General features: G+C 44.6%; 2 protein-coding genes and 2 long non-coding RNA genes across 4 annotated transcripts; 1 reads left to right on the top strand and 3 right to left on the bottom strand.

Moving 5' to 3' along the window:
* Nucleotides 1-51: 51 nt before the first annotated feature.
* Nucleotides 52-1,680, bottom strand: LOC135401377 (U11/U12 small nuclear ribonucleoprotein 25 kDa protein-like). Its single transcript, XM_064633756.1, has 3 exons — nt 1,553-1,680; nt 791-989; nt 52-310 (listed from the first exon to the last, which is right to left on the bottom strand). Exons 1-3 carry the CDS (start codon nt 1,666-1,668, stop codon nt 146-148), a joined length of 480 nt encoding a protein of 159 aa, XP_064489826.1. The 5' UTR covers nt 1,669-1,680; the 3' UTR covers nt 52-145.
* An 861-nt stretch (nt 1,681-2,541) lies between these two features.
* Nucleotides 2,542-5,147, bottom strand: LOC135399996 (uncharacterized). The gene has a single exon (XM_064631739.1). It carries the CDS (start codon nt 4,901-4,903, stop codon nt 2,747-2,749), a length of 2,157 nt encoding a protein of 718 aa, XP_064487809.1. The 5' UTR covers nt 4,904-5,147; the 3' UTR covers nt 2,542-2,746.
* A 116-nt stretch (nt 5,148-5,263) lies between these two features.
* Nucleotides 5,264-23,126, top strand: LOC135399998 (uncharacterized). Its single transcript, XR_010424484.1, has 3 exons — nt 5,264-5,523; nt 8,293-8,498; nt 22,867-23,126. It is a non-coding gene; the product is annotated as an uncharacterized LOC135399998 (long non-coding RNA).
* LOC135399997 (uncharacterized) lies at nt 19,236-22,574 on the bottom strand. The gene is made up of 3 exons (XR_010424483.1): nt 22,523-22,574; nt 19,945-20,034; nt 19,236-19,306 (listed from the first exon to the last, which is right to left on the bottom strand). It is a non-coding gene; the product is annotated as an uncharacterized LOC135399997 (long non-coding RNA).

Raw genomic sequence — 23,126 nt, 5'->3', positions numbered from 1 at the left:
TCTTCGCATATACCTCATGACAAAAAAAAAAAAAAAGTACAAAGGCTCAAATGTTCTTGCACGAGGAATGCTACGTCTGAGCTTTCTGCATCTTCATGATTAAAAGTTCCACAGTGCAGTTTATTCAGCACAGCAACTGCACACGCTACCTCTTCTGCAACTTTTTTATAAACGAAAGAGAACTGCCATTTCTCACTCCAGCTTCTCTGAGTACCGTCTTGTCCTCTGTCAGTTTCTGTCCTTCAAAGCCGAGGCAATACGTCTTCCATACATATCTCCAGCTTATTTTCCTCTTTATCTTTCTCCTTGCCTGAAACAGTGAGTGAGCATATTCATGTATGTACAGAAATGACTCTCACAACAGATAGATGTGAACTACAGAAAGCTCACACGAAACCAGGTACCAGTATCTGAATCTCCCGCACTTGCAAAATCTACCACAGTATATTTTTTCTTAGGAAGAGCTATCTGTAGCGGGAAAGTCCAGGTCTTAGTTTTAGGGTGCTCCAATGATGACCCACATCACAGCTCGGAAGCAAAATAAATTACTCTGACAGGTATAATAAGTCAACCCATCTTAAGACAGACCGAGATCCCTCATAAACCTTCCCTTACAGGAGGAAGACATGATTGCTTTTGTGTATTCCTATACAACAGATGTGTGCATGGGGCTAGCAGTGCTCCAGTTGTGTTCACTGGGTGCCATTTTCACCAAGCTAAAAAAATGTGCATGTCATGTTACCTCCATGCCATGAAACACATTTTTAGGGCACCATGTTTACTAACTTACCATCCTTAGTGTGACATGTCGTTGTATGGCCTTCTTCAAGTCCATCACCGTAGCTGTCTGCTCCACTACAACGGTGTAACTGTCGTTATCTGCCCTGTGGATGGTAATCGAGATTGCCTGTCCGTGTTCCAACGCAAGATATGACTTGAGTTCCTCGGTAGTGACCTCTGGGTGCAGATTGTTCAGCAGGGGATCATCGCTATTGAAGTGTGAAAGTATAATGTGAAGTTTCATGTGCCAGCAAGGGAATATGTAGGGAAAAAAAATCATTGACATTGAGAGAAAAGCATTTTGAAGTATGAAAATACAATTTTGTTCCACATGTTGGAAGCTGCTGGGCTGCCGCTGCCGAAGATGGAAATGTCAATAATAAAAATAATTAAAAAACCATGGCACTCCCAACCAGATAGCTCATCGAGACAGCAAAGGCAGGTGCTCCGTGTCTTGTGTAAGTTTGTATACTATGTATCACTGTTAGGCCATCACTGTGTGAAGATAACTGGAATATTCAAGGACATGCAAAGGGTCCTACATGTGCCATGTAAATTGGCAAGGACATACCATTTCTTACCTAAACTGAACAACTGATGCTAGGTTAGTATGTAAAAGGAAAATAGGACTTGCTATGTTCTAAAATTGCACACAGTCTTGTCCATCACATGCATCAAAAATCAGGAATGTGACAGAACCATACTATACCGAATGTAAATGAAATGCTTGTGTACTAACACTGCTGTAAAATCAAGTAGTACACGAACTTACCATAATAACGAATTTATTTTGCTATTTGCAATTTCCATGGCATCTTTGAAGGACAAAACTTCAGTTGTTGCATCTCCGCCTGTGCAGGAGCTGCTGTTTTCCGAACTTTCTTTCATACTTTCTCCTTGCTTACTTTGAGGCTTCGTCATTGAAACCAAGCTTCGGCCACTCTTCTTTGGCCATCAATTGCCTACATGGAGCATGAGAACCCTTGAGCTGACCAACACATAAATGCTACAATTCCACTGAAGTGCACGTACTTATCCATGCGACATTGGAGGTAATCTTTAGCCAAATGACGGCACGGCACAGTGTCACCGTCATTATCCTTGAGGCATAGCAAGTACTTCAAGACACCCTTTTTACACTGACCTTTGGAAAGAGCGAAATACTATCACCAATGGGATGACAAAATGTATATATTCGATTTTTTGCGGTTTTTGTTGCCCAACGTAGCAGCATATTTCACAACGAACTGTGCATACCCTCATGATCCAAAGGAAAGCTCCCTTTGTCAGGTGGCTTCGGAGTGAAACTTTTCTGGCCAAAGGTTACAGAGGACATTCTTCGTTCACACGAAGCTTCATTTGGCTGCTCTCTAACACATGAACGCAAACTGCTTGGAATAAAGAGCTTTCCAAGTACCGCACACCTCCAGCCGGTTAATCTGCTCTCGGCTTGTTCTGGATAGTCCACAAAGTCGGATTGTCTTGGATTACTTACTACTGATGCCGATGTTTTCCTTCCTCCATGTTGACAAAGGAGAGTGCTGTCACGGCTGTCACGCGCGCTGCTGCACGATGTCCGATTTTCCGCGCTTCCTTTCACCATGTGATAAATTTGCTGCACCACGCTGCGTACACCACCACAGTGTAAACAGTTAAGAGTATGCACCACCAACGCTGCTCATACGTGCAACAGCCACGTTGGTTAGCTATTTACAGTTCAGGAGTAAGCACAACACTGACTTTTATCCAGCAAGAACGAGGTGGGCTGCGTAAATTTATTCGGCATCTCTTGTTGAACAAAAAGTACACAATGTAGCAGACCATACGCTACAAAATGAAGTTCTGTCTGTTTCCAGACTTGGTAAATATTATACATAGGTTTTCACACCGCAGCTAGGAAATAAACGTTAAAACAATACACAGTATGTGGGTGGCCTTCCATCCACAATTGCACAATGCGCTTGCTTCAGGGAAGTAACACATCAGACACCTTAAGGTAAGACACGATCTCCAACAAGCAGTACGGGTTGACATGATGAAGCAAGGTTTGTAACCTATTCGGTGATGGCTGTGTACAAACCACCGATGTTTTCACGACACCGCATACCACAAAATAGTTGTTACGGATGTACATTTTCGCTTTGTGAATTGCTTTCTCAGCTTCTGCGTCTGACAGTCCCATGCTAGCCGTTAGTTCGGAGAACAAAATCTCGCTGTTTCTGTGGAATTCGAATGCCTCCGCTGAGCACTTATCCGTTACTTCCAACACTGCGAACTTCGCCGCACGGTGAAGGTACGTCCAGTTTTTCCTTAGGGCTTCTTTGACTTTGAATGCTTCCTTACTTATCGGGGGATACACCATCGTAAGGGATAACAGTGAACGATTCTGTTCCAGGGCGTCAACGACTTCCGAAAGGCCAGCTTCACTCATACCCCCTCGGTCAATCACCAACGCGCTCAGTGTCTTGTTCGCCCTGAGCATGGACGTTATCGACGAGACAGCACTCTCTCCCATTAGCATTGACGACAATACTGTTCGAAATTTCATGACGCTTGTGTTCTTCTCCAAGCCACACATGACCTGTTCCAGGCAACCACTAGTCACATGCCATGCAATTGTTACGTATCGTATTGTTTTTGTGCATTCGAACAGCCAACAAAGCGCTTCGACAGAGTGAAGACACAGGCTGCAGTCCAATTCTAATGCTTCCAAGGTGCGGTTCTTTGCCAGGGCAAGGAACAAGGCTTCAAGGCTACCGCAGTCAGAATGAATGCTCAGTTCGCGCAGAGATGTGTTCATCATTAGAGCGGCAGGCAGCTCCTGCATCGCGTCCTCGCATTTGACCGACAGCTCTAGCCCTTGCAAGTGGCGGTTGTTCTTCAGAGCCTCAATGAAAGATGTCAGGTGAGAGTTTATGACGAAGGGGTGCTTGCTTACAACATTCAGACGAGTCAATGAGCTGTTCTTTTCCACGCACTGGGCGAGAGCACTGGAACCGCTGTAGTTGAACTCGTTCGCGGACAGAGAGAGTGTCTGGAGGGTACTGTTAACGCAGAGCGCGTTGCCAAGGGCAACCGTGCCCACGTCTCCTATCATGTTTTCGCACAAATGTAGTTCCTTCAACGTGCTGTTGACTCGTAGCATGTTTGCCAACATAACAGCTCCACTACCGCATATTTCGTTATTTTTCAGATCTAAGTACTTCAAGCTCTCGTTTATTTCCAAGGCCTCTCCGAACACTGCTGCTGCCGTGGGGCCGATGTCGTTTTGTCCTAGTGACAGTGTTACGAGCGTGTTGTTGATTTTCAGTGCCGACGCTATGGCCATAGCACCCTTGTTGCGAATCTTTGCCCTATACAAGATCAATTTCTGTAAGACCGTGTTGCCCTTCAGAACAAGGGAAAGCTGTTGCGCGCCGCGCACTCCAACCATGTTCCAGGACAAGTCTAGTACCGTTACAGTCACGTTAGCGTTCAGGGATCTAACAAGCACCATTGAATCACAACCCCTTAGTCCGGTTTCACAGAGACTAATGGTATTCAAACCAGCATTCCTCGCGACATTCACAGAAAGGAAGTCGATGTCATCGTAGGTCAAACGAATTCCCTTGATGCTGATATGACTGACGTTTCCTCGGGTCGCCGCGCGAATTAGTTTACTTGCTTCGAGCTTATTGATATGGCGGCCGGTCAACGAGAATGCGTCCACACTAAATTTCGAAGTCAAAGGACTCTTGGCTCGAATAGACTCGAGAAGCTGACCTTCGTACTGGAGTTCTACAGCTTCAATGCATGGGTGGCCTTTCAGCAGTTTCAGTACAACGTACGCACAAACATCACGATGCGGATTCGTATTCAGATCGCAGCTCTGAAAAGTTGTCAGTGTCAGCCTACCGTGCAAGTGTTCACGTAGTTCCAGTCCGGCGACATGAAGAATACTGTTCCAGAGTGTTAGATTCGTCGCAATCCAACAAGGCGTAGTGCATGGCTTCGTGACACAGACGCCGTGCTTGCGAAAATATCGCTGCAGTTCGGGGACGGTGATTGGCTTTTCCGTCCAATCATTCGATGGCGATGCTTCGGTCACGTTGGCCTTCCCCTGTGTTTTCCGTTTTGCAGGCATGGCGCTACGATTTGAAGGACCAGACTTCGCTACTAACACTCAAGGCGCCGCGGGGCCACAGCACAATTTTCCGGTGCGTTCAACAGGATTGATGAACATAGCGATGTGGCCAAACGTGCCATGCCGAGGCTTGGTAGCGACATCGAATAACAATGGGCTTTGACGGAGCCTCTGAGACGGTCGCGCGCGTCGCTGAGAGTAGCTCGTGATGTTGCTGGGCTTCGTTTTTCTTCCTTTTTTTCTTTTTTTTTGGATAGCCTAGTTAGTGCGACGCCAAATTTCACTCGTGCGACCTTGTACTGCTCCTGATAAAGATTGCGGACGATTAAAGCCGCGAAGGTGATAGGTGATAGGTTTGCCGCTGCGTCGTTGAGTGTCACTTCCCAAGCAGCATAATTTACTGCGGGTTCAATTATATACATGGTGTGACTGATGGCAGATGACTTAATAATAATAATAATGGTTCGGGGCTTTAAGTCGCGGTTCCTTACAGCTATCATCAAGACCGACGTGGTCGGTCTGTGGGCAGGTGAGTTGTCGGTGAAGTGCTTCATTTCGCGGATGCCCACAAAGAAAACAGCAGTGATCTTCCTGTCCATCCCTATGCACTTGCATCCTTGGTAAGTTGTGATAGTTCGGTTCACGCGCTGCAAGAATGTTTGACAAGCATAGCGCCCATCCTTCAATCTTCAACAGAAGTTACATTCAAGTGTTGTAAAAGCAAATAGATACTGTAGAAGTTACGTTGGTAGGGATCTTCTCTACTTCATTGCTGGTTTGCAAGAGGATAACCGTGTGTGTTATTACAGCACCTGCCATCTGGAAAAGAAAAAAAAAAAAGGTTACATTTACGTTGCAAATGCTAGGTTACTGAACGATGCGTGTCAGAGGTAATACTAGGGTGAGTGGCACGTTTAACTTGAAGATTTATCGGATCAAGACTTCCGTCCCCAGTGTTTTTATTGGTGAAGCCTGTGCGCGTAACGCGTTCGTATGCACGCATATGGCTGTTTTTATTGCATTTAATGTAAAGCGAGTTCCTTTTTTTTTCTTCACATTGGTAATTATTACAGGAATAGCTTTCTGAATTAATATCGGTTGTCACGCCAAGTGTTGAAATTTGACACCCAATAGCATACTTCACGCGAAGACGCTAGTCTTATTCATTGCTAATTTCGTTCCGACCACTCGCAATTGTAATGTGCACGAAATTATTCTCCTTTATTGAAATGTGGCCCTCGTCGAAAGAGCCAGACCGCGGATTTTTTACATACTGTCACCTGTTGCCAGGATGATTATGAACACAGTAGTGTTGACCTCCAGAACAGCTAGGAAAAAAACAAGACTCAGACTCAGCACATTTGTTTATCTTGCTGATAAAACTGTCAGGGCGATAACGTAGAAACCGACACGTTCTGCCAGTGGATGTTCGTATCATACGAAGGCGTTAGGTAGATCACGTCTGGTGTTCGTGCGCAACGAGTACAAAATCACCCTTTTCGAGAACGTGTTTATGAAGTAGCACATGGTATGCTTTAGACTATACCACATCAGTCATTGGTACGTATATACTCCTGTGCCAATAGCCTGAATACATTAGTGCAATATTGATGGAGCCTGGAACACGATAACAAGAAGCACTGTATGATTTTATTTTCCTCTACGAGCACTCGGTAAGGATGTACGAATCGAAGCAGCGCAATTTAAAGGAGGCATCTGCTGCATCGACAAAAACACCAGTGGTTGTCCGTGCACCCATACCCCATTCAGTTGTCTGCGGTTCTTAGTGAAAGAACATGCCACGAACGCTACTGATAACGTTATCAGCAGATTGGTCTGAGGTTCACCTACCGATGTCAGCAGCGACAGATCTAACACGCAGAATCCATTCCCGGTGAGATACATCATTCTGGGGTGGAGAGACGCCTGCAGGTGTCGGATCTGTGACATAGTTAATGGGCACAGACACGTACTCATTTAATTGCTGCTCTGGTTGAACTCCACTTTGCTCCATGAGCAAAGTGTACTTAATTATTTATTGAATTATTGTCAAAAATCCAAGGGCTATGAGGCATTAGATGGGTACAGAAAGAGGTTACGCTCTTTTACGTTCGGTAAAAGCCATTAGAGAGTCTTGGTACATCGTATACGCTATCGACTTTGCTTACGTTATACTAAAACTAACCTGAAATGCTCAGGAGCAGCAACATACGCTGTATCGAAATGCGATTCAAAGCTGGCTTCTCAGTGTTCTTCTTGTGGTTTCGGTTTGGTTAAGGCTACGGTCCCACCTTCCTCCTTCCCAAGACCAGATCTCGTCCTTCCTTCCCGCACTAGATCTCGTGTCTTCATCAGAATTCATGCCATTATGAACTACGTGTTCCACGCTGTATCCTACGCAAGTACCGTTTTTTTTGTGACACGTACGAAAGGATAATAAAATTTTAAGTTTTTTTTTCCCCGAGGGTGTGACGTCACAGTGTGCGCAATCTGCCGCTCGTCTGGCAACATTGCTCCTGGAAGGTTGGTTTCGGTTTCTCCTGAACGGCGGAGAACGCGCGAAGACCGGAAAGGATCGCGTTGTTGCGAGGAGGGAGACCCAAGGCAATACCACCTAGATACAGAAAACCTGTTTACTCGTCAGCCAATCAGGAACGTGTTTTCAACGGCGGTAGCCAATCACGAACGTGCTTTCAGCGGCAGTAGCCATGGGGACGAACCACTGCTGTCTGCGAGTTGTGATTGAACGTCCCCGCGTAGTAAGTGGTAAAAGCTAGCTCAACATAAAGTGTAACGGTCCTATATCTTTCTCAAGTCTGATTTTCTGGAAAGCGTGTTGCACTTCTTGTCTACAGATTAAGGTCTACAGGTTTCAAGTCAGTGCCAATCATTTGCGAGTCCTTGAATTCGCAGAACGGCGAATCGCAATAGTAGACGAATTCTGACTTTATATATACACGTAACGAAGGAGGGGGAGGAGGCAATAAGCAGGCTTTCTGTATCTAGGTGGCGTTGCCCAAGGACTATCGATGACGTCACCTACTGTTGGAGAATCCGAAACTATGAAGTTTTGCGGATTCTCTGGAAAATTCGCGAAGGTGCGTAACGTTGCACCGAGGACATTTATATTTTGCGCACTGGGTTCCTTATAATGCGAAATAAAATACAAATATGTATGTTTTGTTTGTATATGCCTATTATTGGCTCAACTGCACTTAAAAAAAGCGTTGATACAACGTGGAACAAGTGTCGAAAGGTGAACTTTTCTTTCTTTTTTTGAACATGTAATGACCGGCTCCTATCGACAAGAATAATGGTTTCCAACACGTCGATGTTTGGGAAATAATCTCTGAGTTCGAATTCATGACGCTAGGGTGTGTTGTACGCAGGTGGGCTGTTTCGTAGGAATGTCTGCACAACTCTCTGCGAAGCCTGTCAATGTAACCATAACCCCATGCGCGGACAGCCTGTTGTCATCTACCAGCATGCAGATCGCACGATATGTATATGAAACACAGCGTTTAGATCCAACAACAATCCACGAGGGTGATTTCCCTTTCCTTCAACGTACCTGGACCTTCCATTCATCGGGCAAGTAAGACAGCCGTGCAGCTTCCGTAGCATTTCGTAGTTTGTAGACCTGCGTAATTTCATTGATGTAAGGCGACATATGGGCTCGTTTGGCTAGCGTGCGTCAGACACAGCACGTGGACTCTCGTGCATATATAGGCATCGCGAAGGCGATTTTTTTTTTCTCTCGAAATTGTGTCGTTAGCCAACGAACGGATCTGCAGAGTTCGGTGAAATTCCCACAAAAGCGAAATGATGCTGACAAGCTGTTGCATTACTGCGAAATAAACCCGAGACAAGGACAAATTTATCTGTACTCCTTCTCTCGGGTTTATTTCGCAGAAATTCCCACGCTTGGAAGGACCCAAACTATCCCCTATAGCTTTTGCATTTCACTGAAGGGCGGTTAGATTCATCATGAAACGCTATGATAGACATTTTTGTCCATCATCTGCACGTGACTCCCTAAATCTAGCTCCTCTTAGCAACAGGCAAACTTTGGAAAGACTCCTGCATATGTACCTAATATGTACCTGTTATGATCAGGGAACTATCTCTTACTGATTGCACCAGCAATGTATACGCCTACTCCTGCTATAGCCTTTTTAAGGCTGCAATTTGTATAAGTATATAAAGGAAAATGAAAATCTGCAACACATCCCTACCTCATCTGCCAAGGATTGACTCACGGATGCCATGTCTGTCAGGTCAACGACCGTGTAGAAAGAGTAGCTAGCTAGGATCAGAAATTCCGCCGCCGAGAACTCTTTGTCGAAAGCCACGTAGAGCGCCGTGCAAGCAACTGAGACAGACGTAATGCACGTAAGGGTGATGGACCAGTTCCAGATGCGGTTCAGCGACTGCTTCATCCCTCTTATCATGCACATGTTCGTTCTCACATTTTCGAGCCTGCGCACCGTTGACTTTCCGAACTGCGGGTACCACGCGTGCAAGCTCGCGAAAGCGTGCTCCTGAGCTCTCGCGTACTCTTTCAGTACTTCGCAGCAGGTCTTCAGCATGAAGAAGTGGAGGGAATCGAACAGGAGAAACTGCGTACAACGGATGACTATCAACACTTGTAGTGCTGCTCGCACGGTCCAGCTGAACTTCTTCGTGATCTCCGCCGCATAGAGATGAACTCCAACGATGTAAACACCAAGATAAGAGAGCAGGACGATCGCTCGTCTGAAATATTGCCACTTTTTCCCAAAAGACGTGTCGTCTGCCTTGGTGAATCCAGTTGCCCTTTCAAATAACGCGGCGGTTTTGAAGAATGCGAGAATCTCCGGAGATTTACACGCCATGCTGGCAACGTTGACCATGACCTTGCAGACGACTACGACATGAGTTACCAAAAGAAGTGCCTTGGTGAAACGCCTTTGAATGTGGGATACGTTCTGGGTCTCTTTCATTACAACTCCTGCCTCGACGCCCACGAAGAATGCGACGGAGAGAAGACAGTACGGCAGATACCATGTCTTCCAGGCGACTGTAGCTGTCTTCAGCCTGCCCTGGGAAAGTCCAGTTACGAAGCAGCAGCCGGATATTCTGCATAACTTTGCGTGAAACTGGAAGTGCTTCACCATGTAAACCATTCTTTCGACGACGTCGTTCTTTAAACAGCTCCAGTAGTACTGCGCTCCCCGGTCGCGTATTTCCAAATCATGTTGCGCTCAGCCAGTGCAGCCTTCTTTTGCGCGCCTCTCCTTTTGCCGCACTGCGCATGCTCCTTGTAACCATGGAGACGGCGACGCCAAGGTCCAGCGCAGCAACTGAGCAGCCCAAGGCAGCACGCGCACAAATACAGCGCGCTTTTTAACGCCCTCGCTGAGTCAAGAGTATGTGGATCTTGACACCTGTTATGTCCTGCAGCGACTTCTCTGCCTCAGATAGGCAAACCAGCCGAGGCGCTGCCCATGGTGTTGGCACTCGTCGGCTCTTTCTTGAATTACTTGTTGACAGCTGCCTCTACTCACTGTATCCTTGGTTTTTTCGGTGAAATCATCTGAATCGTCGAGGTGGATTGGTGATGATTCGTGCCGACCTGTGCCTATAGTTTTTTTATATGGTTTTGTATCTGCTGATAACGATCACTGAAGCAAGGAAAAGATGGGCATATGAATAGACGAATGTGCTCTTTGTTTATCACCACCCAGAAATGCTTTATAGTGAATATAATAATGAATGTATTTTTTTCGCGTTATGCAATATTAAGCATGAAAATCTTCAATTACGCATACGCTTTCTGAATGTCGGCTCGCCTTATGTTTCTGAAGAAAGTTCCTATCCAATCGCCATCTTTTCTTTTTTTTGCCCAATAGAATAGCGTCACTTCGTATTATGATACTAAAGCGCCAGCCAGCCGCACGTGACTTTGCTTTTCTATACAGAATAAGCAGTGCTACATTCCGACACCTAACCCTGTTCACGCAGGTCATAGGACCAAGCCCGAACGTGGCAAAGGACAGCTGACATCAAGTTTTACCGCCGTCAATATATACTTTGCCGTGTAATACTGCAGAGGCCCCTGTAACCTGTCCTGTTGTTGTAACGTTTCGTTATATTGCTGTGTAGCACCTGATAATAAAAGAAAGAAAAGAAATTAGGCGAACATCCTACAAGGAACCTAACCTCTATGCGCATGACAAGTTCAGTAGTGATTGGATGTTTTGGTCTTTTACCGTTTTAGCAGTGCTAGTTTGTTCTTGGCTCCCGGCAACCAAGAGGCTGTTCACGCAGTACAATACGGGAGTTCCGTCATCGGCTTCCGCGGAACGAGTGTTCGGTATGCAAAAGATGTCAGGTGACAACTTTGAGCATCAACTGCTGCTATACGCTGCAATAAATCTTATCCATATCAATCCATATCCATTTTTGCCTAGGAGTCTCGTTTGTGCAGGGATTTATTGGCGTCGATCTGAGGATATTCGGGCTGCTCTTGCTTATAACATAGAAAGCGACGAAGAAAATTCATGCGTGGCACGTTTGAGCCTTATGCCATAAACACGTAAATGTAATGCTGGAGTAATGCCATTACTCGATGAAAGTAACGGCATCACTTATACATTACTAACCTTGAAACACTAACGAGTAATGTAATGCATGGCAAAATAAAAGTAATTTCCCCACCTTTGCTCCGGAAGGTACAAAGTAACGCCAAAGAATTAACCTAACTGCAACGATCCAGAGATGATTTGCATCTGCGTTACACCCCAGATGCATCATTCACTTGTCACTACAGCCAGATGCGTAAGTTACTACAAACAGGGTGAAGAAAAAAGCTAGCTAATTAGCTAAAAGCTAGCTAAAGCTAGCTAGCTAATAGAAAGCTAGTTAATCTTTTTTTAAAAATGTAACTATTGTTACAGCCACAGTTGACACGTTAAAGTTACCTTAGTTACTTTACGGTTACCTTAAACGGTTACCTTCTAAAAAAGAAAGTCGAATAAACGTAACCCTCAAAAACTTTGTTTTTGCACTTGTAATGGCCCGTAGCATACTTATATACCGTGTTATAAGCCGCAGAGTATTTCCCATGGACTGTATAACAGCACGGTGTGAGTTTGTATATGTGTTCTAAGGATATCCTAGCCTTAGTTGCTCATGCGCCATAAAAACCCGAATCATCATCATCATAAGGATATCCTGGATGCGTATGAGTTGACAAAACTCGCGGAATTCCCGATTAGGAAAAACGGAGGCGTATATACTTGAAGCCTCGGGAAAACGACACCACGGGACTGACGCTTGGTAAACATTGTCATACCTAAGTAGCTCAGTTATTACAGTTTTGCAGTTACTTTAACCAAAAGTGGTAGCTAGTTGCAGTTAGAAGTTGCTTTTCTAGCTTGAATCCCGGTGGCTTGAATGCCCAAAGCCAGAAGAGGTGCTCTCGCCTTTCGGATGTACGCAGCCGTGCCACTGCTGCTGTCATTGAGTGAAGCGAGTGCAGTGAAGGGGCCTCAAACGCGTCAATCGCCGTGCGAACAGGCGCAGGCGCCCTGTGAAGCAGAGGGTGAGGAGGAGCCTCGTCGGCTGAGGGAGCGCTATATGTTATGGAAATACCAGACTATACTGATGAGCAAATTAGAATGGTGTGAGCGAGCTGGTGTGTGTAAGGCGTAGAAAGAGGTAACATTCCCTTGGGTTTGAAGAATTTGAGACGGTGGACATCATGGACGTTCTGTATATGTGTACTGCTCGCGACACGGCTGTCTGAAATCGCCTGGTTTTGCAGCCCATATTTCCTTGATTGCCCTCAAGAGGTGGGGAAATTACTGTTATTTTGTAATGCATTACCATTGCTCATTACTTGTATAAAAAACTAATGCATTACATTACTCATTACTTTTTGGATGTTAGTAATGCATTAGTAATACCATTACTTTAACAAAGTAATGGCATTACTTTGGCATTACATTTACGTTTTAGGGCATAAGCCTCAAAGATGTTATGCATAAGTTTTTTCCTTGCTTTTTTTTTTTTTTTTTTTTGCTATGGGCAATAGCCACTCGAGTATCCCCAAATCGGTGCCACTAAATCCTCGCAGAAGTGAGTCTGATAGGCAAAAACTATAGATAAGATTTATTGCAGATGATGCCCTTTCTAGCATTATGGAGCCGGCAGATGAAGCCCAGCCTACAGTTCTGTCCTGGCAGAAAAACTACCTCTGACAGCACAAGAGAAACTAACACGGTACCGTACCAAAACAGCCAATCACTACAGCAATTGTTACGTGTTACCCTCATAGAAGCTATGTTTCTATTTCATTGATTATCCTTTACTCCAAATGCGCACAGGAGAAAATCGGTGATATCATCATGTATAGACACTTGTGACACACACCGCCGACTGTTGAACTCTTGCAGAATTCCCCAGGCTGCGCCTTTCTCTTTCCTTGTTGCCCTCTCTTCACGTGACGCAATGAACATTCGACAAAAGTAATGAGTAATGCCGCCCTGTGCATTACTCAGTCGAAATGTAATGCATTACCATTACTCATTACTCAAAAGTAATGCATTACCGGTAATGCATCACTTTGTAATGCATTACTCCCCACCTCTGTTGCCCTCGAACATGTTATTCCAATATTCTGTTTAAAGGTGGACCATATACTGCACGCGTTTCTTACTCAAAATGAATGACCTTGCAACACCTGGAGATTTGACATGGCTTAAACCACGGGGTGCAGATTTTAGACAACCGTGTCGCATGTAGTACCTCCGAATTAAGGTGTCTTGGAGTTCTTGTGAATCGAGACGATGAAGCTTCGCTTAGCGTAGCTTTCGTTAATGGAGACATCATTGTATAGGTATTGTGTGATACATGTCAAAACGTACGAAACATCGCCAGAACGTGTGTCTTCAGGTCTGCATGAATATGTATTCTTCTTTACATGTTTCGGCTGTTCAATGGTGAACGTATCGTGGCGTTCCTGGTATAAATCCTCCGCCCTCATATTATTCATGTACTTTCCTTTATTCCAATTTGTTCTGTTCAGTGATAATTGCATACGGTCGAGTATATAGGATGGAAGAACTGATGGAATAATGCATCCGGTGACTTCCAGGAATCAACGGAAGCGAAACAATATGTTGAAAGAACGCTATGAATAAAGGAGTGCTCACTTACTGAAAGCATATATTCATAAACACATCGAGATATGAAAACAAAACATCCCACGGAGAACGTAAAAATGAGTAGGAGAGAGATGGACTTCTCGCAGGCATAGTTTTGACACGTGCTCTTTCACGTGCTTCAGTTCAGGACGCAACCAGTGTCCTACAGTTGGCCCGTGGGTGATTTGAGTGTATTACCTAATTGATTTTGATGACGTGTAGGCGGCTGTTACAGCAGTTTTGGGAGCAACCTGGATTACGATCCCATTTGTCAACCGCGTTGCCTTTGTTTTTCCTGATTAGGTTAGGACCCCACTTCGTTTGTACCAGGATAACGGTGTATGCTATGATCGATCGGAGAAGGAAGGGCCTCTTTAATCTTACAAATTAAAGATAATTACATGCACTGCTTGCGACATACTCGCCTGAATTCGATAGCTCGCGGTTTATCCTGTCTGAAATATCCAGGTGTTGCAAGATGATTTCCTCCAGCTAATGGACTAGTACGGCATACTGCCCTTCCGCAAACACGACAATGGTACAGCTCTTTCAGGGGCGACCAAGCCAATACGGGCTGTTTTACCTTTGAAGGAAGGTTTTAGACAAATGTGCCGCAAGCAGTACCTTTTTCTCCCATTTATACCCTGACGTATAGCAGGGAGAACAAACGCGTTCGGCAGAGGAGCAATAGAAAATTTTAAGACTTTCCTAACACATAGAAGCGCAAGGAGGTTGTAAGTCTTTGTAATAAGTAAGTTGATTGTAAGGGTCAGTTTGCCACGAATCAGGGTAGGACAATCGAAGGTTTCCCAGATGCCCTAAAATGTGCTTATTACTTCTCATGGGGTATCATGGGGTAGGGCGCGTTCTGTTTGAACAAGAAAATACAATATACGTCGCAAACATCTGGCCAGACTTGTACGTATCTTGAGTACGTACTCAAAATACAGTATTTGAAATACTTTTTCCGGTATTTTGGTACTCTACTCAATACTTTTTGCGACAAGTATTTTTAATGTATTTAAAGTACTTTTTTCGGTATTTGCTACTCAGTACTCAAAATACTTTCCTTCCTCGTCACGCCATATCCAGCACGCTTCCCGCATGCCGAGATTTTCAGCTCACTGGAATTTAACCCCCTTTTTCTTCTTTTTCTTTTTTTTCGGAAATTCGCGAATTTGTCATTTATCCTCTTGTACAATAGGCTGGTCCCAAGCCTGGCCTTGCTTGTCAATAGCCAACTTTGTCAGAAAACCGTTCCTATTCATATTGCCAGGTGAATCACCAGGGGATTAGGTACAAGATAATCCCGGCATTTATTTCCGTGGTCATCAAAGCAATAAACACGTGCCAGAGGTTGAAAGACCCGAACCGACATACAGGAGGGATTACGAAGTTTTGGGTCAGAACATATCAACAAAGTTTACTTGGGTTCACCAAAGTTCACCAAGCATTACTTGACACCAAGACGTTGCAAATGAAAGATATGCATGGCTGATGAAGTTTATTCCTTTCATTTGTAAGGCCACGTTCAGAATACGCGTTTCACTTACTGCTAATACTAAAGTACTTTAAAGAGTATCTTAAATACTTCTTAGAGTATTTAGTACTCTACTCAAATTACTTTCAGTTTTGAATATTTTGTACTCTTTTTTGAATACTTTTTCCGTAGAGTATTTAGTATCTTATTTGAAATACGTTTGCGCAGTATTTTGTACAAGTCTGCATCTGGCTAGTTGCTTTTTTTTTCGTCAACCAACCAATCAAACGATCAATCAGTCTGGCGAAGAAATCGATGCCCTATAAGCAACATGAATGTGACGGGAAAAGATGTTTGATGGTGACAAGGTGGATTTCTACATTTCCTCGATCAATCAACCAACGAATCGATCAAACTAATCAAACGAAGGCCTATAGCGCTACTTCTTTATACTTATGACTTCCCTTGTGATATAGCGCTTGCATCTGCATCGTAAGAAAAGTGAGAAAATTGAGGAGCAGCTATGGTCCTCTATAGATTGCCCCCCCCCCCCCACACACACAGACATACACACACATTACCCTGAAATTTACAACCTAGGAGTGCAAATAGTCCCTAAACTTTCGCGTACGGTTCCGTGCATTTAGTCCTTGCCGGGACTATGTTCAAGGTCGTGGCAATGCATTTAGTTCCGGAAATGGTCTGACATTGCTCCTTTTTTCTTATACAATGTGCATTGCGTTCTCTGTTTTTGTTTCCGTTATACAGTGCACTGCCTTAGGAAGACCTTACTTACTTGATCAGTCGTCTTTTGACTTGCACTATAGCCAGATCTACCAAGCCAGCAGAGGAATATATGGCATAAGGAACAATAGACAGGTAGTGCTTTCACGGAATAGTGTTCGAAGAAGCGGTATAGTGTTGAACGCTAGTGTTGAACAACGGGTCCCCGTGAGTCTGTTTCATTTGCTTTCCCCCTGTTGCGTATTATTTTGAGGTGCAAAATAGCCTGTATGTCATGCACATTTTCTTCTATACACCGTCGCACGGGCTTCACGTCTCACTACAGGCATATATCACCCCTTATTCGTTAAGGCACTCGGCGAACACCTTCCAGTATCCGACTTCTCGCACTAACTTTGGTTTCCACTCTGATTTTGCTCCCCGTGGTCAAATATGGAACCTCCTCTCTTTACACGCTTTAACCCCAACCCTACGCCATTTAGAAAAAAAAAAAAAAAGAAATACCGTTAAGGCACATTTCCTCACTAGTACATAGATTTCCTCTATTTGTGTTTCATTCTTCCCTGCTAGATCTTCCAGGTGTTTCTTTTTCAAGTGTATTGTGCCATCCTTCACGAGAGGTATGTAGTGTAGGTGTATAACTGTGTGTCTCTGGACTCTGGACTCACTGGACGCTCAAACGTTGCATGCCTGCTGCCGATGGCCCAACAAGGCCGAAGCTGTACTGGCATGACGGCGTTTGAGCACTTACAAACATGTGCTATACGTGCAGCCAAAGAGCTTCGGCTAATGTTTTCCCCTTGTCTCTGGACTATTCGACAGTGCTTGCCCTTCGTGTTTCTTTGTATGAATTTTGCATTGTATTGAAATAAAAAATGAGAAAGAAAGAAAGGAAGAACAACATGTACGTTATTTGGTGATTACGAAGGGGATCCATTATGTTGATAAAGGTAGAAACTTTCCACTTTCATTTCCATATGTTGATTTTTTGTTGACTGTAAATATATGTAAATCGGGTATGCTAGTTATAGATAATGTAGATAATCTCTGTTGAGTGTGTGTCTGTGTGTTTATATAGATAATCTGTGGAGACTGTGTTACCCGTGTGTAGTATATAACTCTTGAATTTCTTAGTTGCTTGTTGCTTGATAAGTTCCTTGTGTTTTCAATAAATTTTCCTATAACAAAGGTAGAAACATGCAGAAACTGCGGTTTGAATTCTGCGCACTGTGTTCGTAGGATTGTTGTCCTCTCTCATGGGAATGTTTTTCTTTTCCTTTTTTTTTACGTCGAATTTCTCGCCATCTGCTGCGCTCGTAGACCTGCTCTAACCCGCTCACGTGACATGGTACGTGAGCATGGTATTACCGCACGTGCGCTCTTCCAGTGGTGAGTCCGTGCGCCTCCTGCATCGTTTGCACAGGCAGCGCCACCTAGCTACAGAAGGCCTGCTTATTGCCTCCTTTCCCTCCTTCGCTACGTGGACATAAAAAGTCAGAACTAGTCCGCTACTGTTGCGATTCGTCGTTCTGCGAACTCAAGAACTCGCAAAGGATTGCACCTTTCGAATCTGCAGATTTAAATCTGCAGACAAAATGTGCAACACACGTTTGAGAAGATATCGGACTGTTTTGTGCTTTATTTTACAGTTTCCCCCATTTAGTCCACGGGGACGTTCAATCACTACTCGCACACGACGGCGGTTCGTCCCCATGGCTACGACTGCTGAAAGCACGTTCGTGATTGGCTACGGCCATTGAAAATACGATCCTGATTGGCTGACTCTTAGTTGTTACGTCACGTCGACGAGACAGCAGGCTTTCTCTATCTAGGTGGCGATGGCACAGGTTACGCCGAAACCATTTACAACGTCGCACATGCTTAGTTACCGAAGCCGCGTACGTAACACCCGCGACTCTCAACAAATGTACAGGTTGGATTTAGCAAAGGTTACACATTTTGCTCGCGTCATAAAAATAGAAGACGATGGTTTTGGCGCTTCAAACTTTGCAGATTAATAGTCATTTGCATGAAGTATTATCCATATTTTTTTCAAATGTTATCGCTTTGTAGAAAAAAAGTTAGAAGCAAAGCAAATTCTCACCCCATGCATTTCCTATGGCCTATACCGCACGCAAACCGCCACTTTTTTTCCTCTGTCGGCTTCGCGTTCACATGCCCACGTACAAGTGGCGCTGCTTCGAAACCCTGCATCTCATCCATCTGGTTGCTGGTTGTTCCGTAGGTTTTTCTGTTGCTTCGTCTCCAGGCAGCGCCACCTTCACGTGGTGATATGAACGTGAAGCAAACAGAGGAAAAAATGGCGATTTGTAAGCCGTATAGGCCATAGGAAATGCGCGGGGTGACAATTTGCTTTGCTTCTAACATTTTTTTCTACAAAGTGATAGCATTTGAAAAAAATATGGATAATACGTACTTCATGCAAATGACTATTAGTCTGCAAAGTTTGAAGAGCCAGGGATCTCTTTGTGGACCTCTTTCTTAACTGCCTGTGCTGCTTGCGCGCAAGATGCCCACGACGATGCCCAAGCGTCGTGTTATGTTCTGTGCATGCTCAATGCATGGCACTTTTTCGCAGCCCAGTTATGCGGAGCGTATCCCTTTGTGTATCGTTGGTTGGACGAGAGGCAATCTGCAAGGTGACGCAGTTCCCAGAACAGTTTTGTAGTTGAGTGCTGGTTTGTTTCTGGTGACCGACAAGAGAAACTGGGCTGTTACAAGAGTATCGCCAGACTCCAGGGAATCTTTGTTGTTCCACCGCCTGATGATCGTTGTCGTATGGCATGCTTCTTCAGCAACATTACAAGAGTGTACGTCGTTCGAATTCTGGACAAAAGATAAATGAAAGGGAGCCTAGAACGGTGACGGGGTGGTGCTTCCATTGGCTGTCCACGTTGCTGCGATAGCGTTTTTTTCTTCCTCACTGGTCTGTACCAGGATAACCGTGTACGTTATGGTGGACCCGGCAATCTGGAATGGAGTGCATAAGTCAGACTTAGTGGGACACACTTCTTTTGAGTCTCTCACAGCGTTCATAGTTTACATATCCCTATAAAGACTTTCAATCTGCTGACCCTGAACTCAGCGGATTGGTGTCTTGAAGATAGAAACATACACGTTTACCGTTGTGTTTTCCGGTTTTATGTTGTTGAAGCTTGAGAGTAAAAAACCGGGACTGTAAAGTAGGGTGGAAAATAAAAGAGAAAGCGCTTCTCGGCATTTTAAATGAACAGGAGATGCCAAGCGTATGCAGTGGTCGAAGGTGCAGTTATTTGCGTTCTCCTGCGGTCCTTATTGGCTCAAATGGCGTTTTGGCAGGTTTGACTTCCGGGCTTTTCTTGTTTACCCTAGTGACGATGATGCCAATCGGGGGGTGAAAACAGGTTTTACCGGGTTTTTCCATGAAGCACAACGCTCAATTGATATATTTCCTAGGCTTCCTCAGATTTTTCATTTTACGCGTGCACATGCTCGTTACGAACGTGTGGTTTATTTACAGCCAGCCGATCTCGAAAGAAAACGTCCTACTGAGTCACGCCAGGAACTGACATCCTAAAATACAAGTAACATGTAAATAAAAAAAGAAAAAGATGAAGAACGTAGCTTACAGAAACCAGCATCGGCATATTGATGCGAAAGAATCCACCACCGTCCAGGCACATGGAACTGGGATCAATGGACTCGTGCAGGTATTGTACCTGTTGACGACATACATTCATGTTGTACATAACTGCAAGGTTCATTGCATTCTGTCAGACCCCACGCTGAATGACACGAAGAACTCGCATGCACAGTTAAAGTCGTAAGGGATAGTTGCTATTCCTGTGCGGTCATTCAGACCGAACAACCGTGGGAATCACCTAAAGGAAAAGGCCACCAGAATTGAGGAACCTCTACATCCCTAGGGCCGCGAGCGAGCGCTGAAGTTTAGATCGGGCATCAGACACAGAGTACCCCTTCCACGACACCAGTATATGCTCTGCATCTTCCAGGACACCACAGTCAGGGCAGTTGGGCGATTCCGCCTTCCCTACCTTCGTACCTGAGTGTTTGCACCCCAAGTATCTCTTACGTTCATGTGTTCTGAGTTGTCAACGTGGTATGGAGTAGCCGGCTTACACGATGGCGGCGAAAATTTTCTAAGTTTTTTTTCTTGATCATTGCGCACGCACGCATGCACGCATTCTACACCCCACTACCGGAAAGTGGGCTTCTCCTCAATGCTTCGCGCCGTCCATGAAAGCCAACCTCAAGTTTCAACAAAGCAAAGTCGCGCTTTGCTCGATATCTATAGACGTGCAGGAAGGGAATAAGAGATAAGGAAACGATGACCAGTGCGATAGCCGTGCCATTGCTCTATGATTTTCTGTGTTTTTCTGCTCTCAGATGTAGTACGACATAAGCACATCGTTATTTGACCGGGTTGTTTTGCTTCCCAGTCGCAATGGCACGGAAAAACAGGTGGAAAAAGAATAAGCCCTACACCAGGCGGCTTCACAGTGAAACATGCGCACGGCCGTATTACAAATCCTTTACAACAAATGGGATCAGCCTGAGCGGCCTCCTACATTATAGGTTTCGATAAGTAGGGTACAGCGTTTCGATTTTAATCGAAAAACACACGCAGTTCTTTTTTTTTTTTTTTTTTTTGTCTTCATTTGGTTTGAACCGAAAAAGCACCGAACACAAATGAATGTCCGAGGAAAGATTAGGGAGATTAATCGCTACCTGCAATACATTTCGCCTATTGCACGATTGCCTAAAAACGTAAAAAACAGAGCAGAGACGGGACACGAAGAAGAAACAAGTGCTGCGACCGACATAGCTACGTCCACGTTGGAGAAGAACTCCCAGCCGCTGGCTCATTTTCTTGTTAGTTTATTTCCCGAGTGGCTATCCTCACCCGTGGTGCAGACCATCGAAAGTTGCTTATCTCCGGATAGCCACATCTGTCCTGTGCGTTTAAAGATTTATCTCTCTCTCTCTCTCTGTTTATCAAGTATTTCGCATTCTAGGAAATATGTGTAAGGTTTCTTGCTTTTTCATACGATGACGAAAAAGCTCACACAAAGGTGAAAGGAAATACACAGATGTGTATCAGTGCCATCGCGTTTACAGAAGATCAGAAGAACTATGTTTTTCGGGCTGTGCCAAGTGATCATGCACGAAAACGAAATATTCCCCCTGAAAATAAGTGATCCAGTAAATGCAGCTGGCACTGGCCCTCATTGACGAACAGCAGGTTTGCAATAGCAATCTCTGGACGTCCCTGTCTACTCTTTTTATAATCGCAATAGAAATTATTGCCGAGTACATTGTTCATGTATCTATTAATTTCCACAAAAAGTTACTTTAAAGCCATAGCTGCTTTTGCATCATCAAATTATTCACAAATAGACCGATCTAGCCACACACCGACCACTGCGCTCATGATCATAGTCGGCGCCACGAATTATTAATATTAAGATCGTGCCTTTATCACGCGAACCAATCATTTCGCTTCACGAGCTTCTATAGCGCGAATTTTGATTTCGCAAGGACATTAATAATCACTACAAAAGGTTTCATGCGTGCTTCCACTTCTGAGCCACTCACTGCATTTTTTTTTTTTTTTAGCTACCGGAGCACGAGCCCTCGCGTGTGCCCCGCGTGCCCTCGGCGTGCCCTCGGCGTTGTTGCCGTGCAGATGACGTTAAAGGTTCTCTTTCTTATCTCTCCTCCTAGTCCCTTCCCGAATTTTTTCTCCTCACATATCCTTGTGCAAGTCCGTCAAGTTGGCTTTCTTGCATGGTTATCTGCTATCCCGCGAAGCTCGCATATGCTGAAGGGCGCTTCTTAGGAGGGCATTAGCAAAGCTAATGCCCTGTTGAGGCCCTGTGATGCCCAGCTGAGGCAATGTCTTAATTAACTTTCAATCCAATGAGGACATGTGATCCCTTCGGTCACCTGATACCGGAGCCGTATTCAGAACAAAAATCCGTTCTGTTTGTTCTGCTTAGGAGTTTACTATTGCCCTCCTAAGCAGCGCCCTTCAGCATATGCTATATTGCAATTGATAGGATCTCGGAAAAAGTGATATCTATATTTTTTAAACATATATTCGTATTTAGCGGGGACACCATGTATATTAGGTCAGCTCGACGTGAGGTCGTGGCTAAAGTTCCGAAAGAGTACAGACAAACGTACCTGAACGACGTATGAGTCGCTTGCATTTGTGATAGGCAAGCATTTCACGGCGTCCTTTAACTTCTGAGCCTATAAAGAACGGATCACAAACTTGATATTAGGAGACACGAAAATGTAACGTTTTTACGTTACCTACATTTTAGCCAGGTTTCATTGTAACCCGTAACTCACGTTATTGCTTGCGGTAATAAACTAAGGAAGTAGGGGGAAAAAATGTAACAAGTCCGTAGATGTGGACGTCGTTTTACTTTCTAGTAGTGCGTGCACCTTTGCAACCCAAAACCGACCTGCCGATGAGACGTGATGACGTTACGTTATCTTTGCTATCTATTACTCTCTCGCAGGTAGCATCACGTGCAAGGTGTGATATTGCAGTGCAGCAACAACTTCATTTACATGATGAGGAGTTTCATCGCCAGGGGAGCGATACACCCAGGGAGTCGCCCCACAGGGAGGACGGAAACTCTACAGTGGCACTGCATTTTCTAATGGTCTCCTAGACATTACTTTCGCTCGGATTTAACTGGCATGCTTCATACCTGAACCCGTCCGGAATCCTACTCACTAAATGCATGTGCATATATGAGATTGATATATATCTGCA

This window comes from Ornithodoros turicata, chromosome 7 (assembly GCF_037126465.1).
Source record: "Ornithodoros turicata isolate Travis chromosome 7, ASM3712646v1, whole genome shotgun sequence".
NCBI classification, from domain to species: Eukaryota; Metazoa; Arthropoda; class Arachnida; order Ixodida; family Argasidae; genus Ornithodoros; species Ornithodoros turicata.
This window is presented reverse-complemented; position numbering and strand designations above follow the sequence as displayed.

What these genes read in the sequence shown, in the direction of transcription:
- LOC135401377 (XM_064633756.1), bottom strand. Translation starts at nt 1,668, where the DNA reads ATGAAAGAAAGTTCGGAAAACAGCAGCTCCTGCACAGGCGGAGATGCA. An exon ending in AAAATAAATTCGTTATTATG is followed by an intron (nt 990 to 1,552) that starts GTAAGTTCGTGT and finishes ACACTTCAATAG; the next exon opens with CGATGATCCCCTGCTGAACA. An exon ending in GACATGTCACACTAAGGATG is followed by an intron (nt 311 to 790) that starts GTAAGTTAGTAA and finishes TCACTGTTTCAG; the next exon opens with GCAAGGAGAAAGATAAAGAG.
- LOC135399996 (XM_064631739.1), bottom strand. Translation starts at nt 4,903, where the DNA reads ATGCCTGCAAAACGGAAAACACAGGGGAAGGCCAACGTGACCGAAGCA.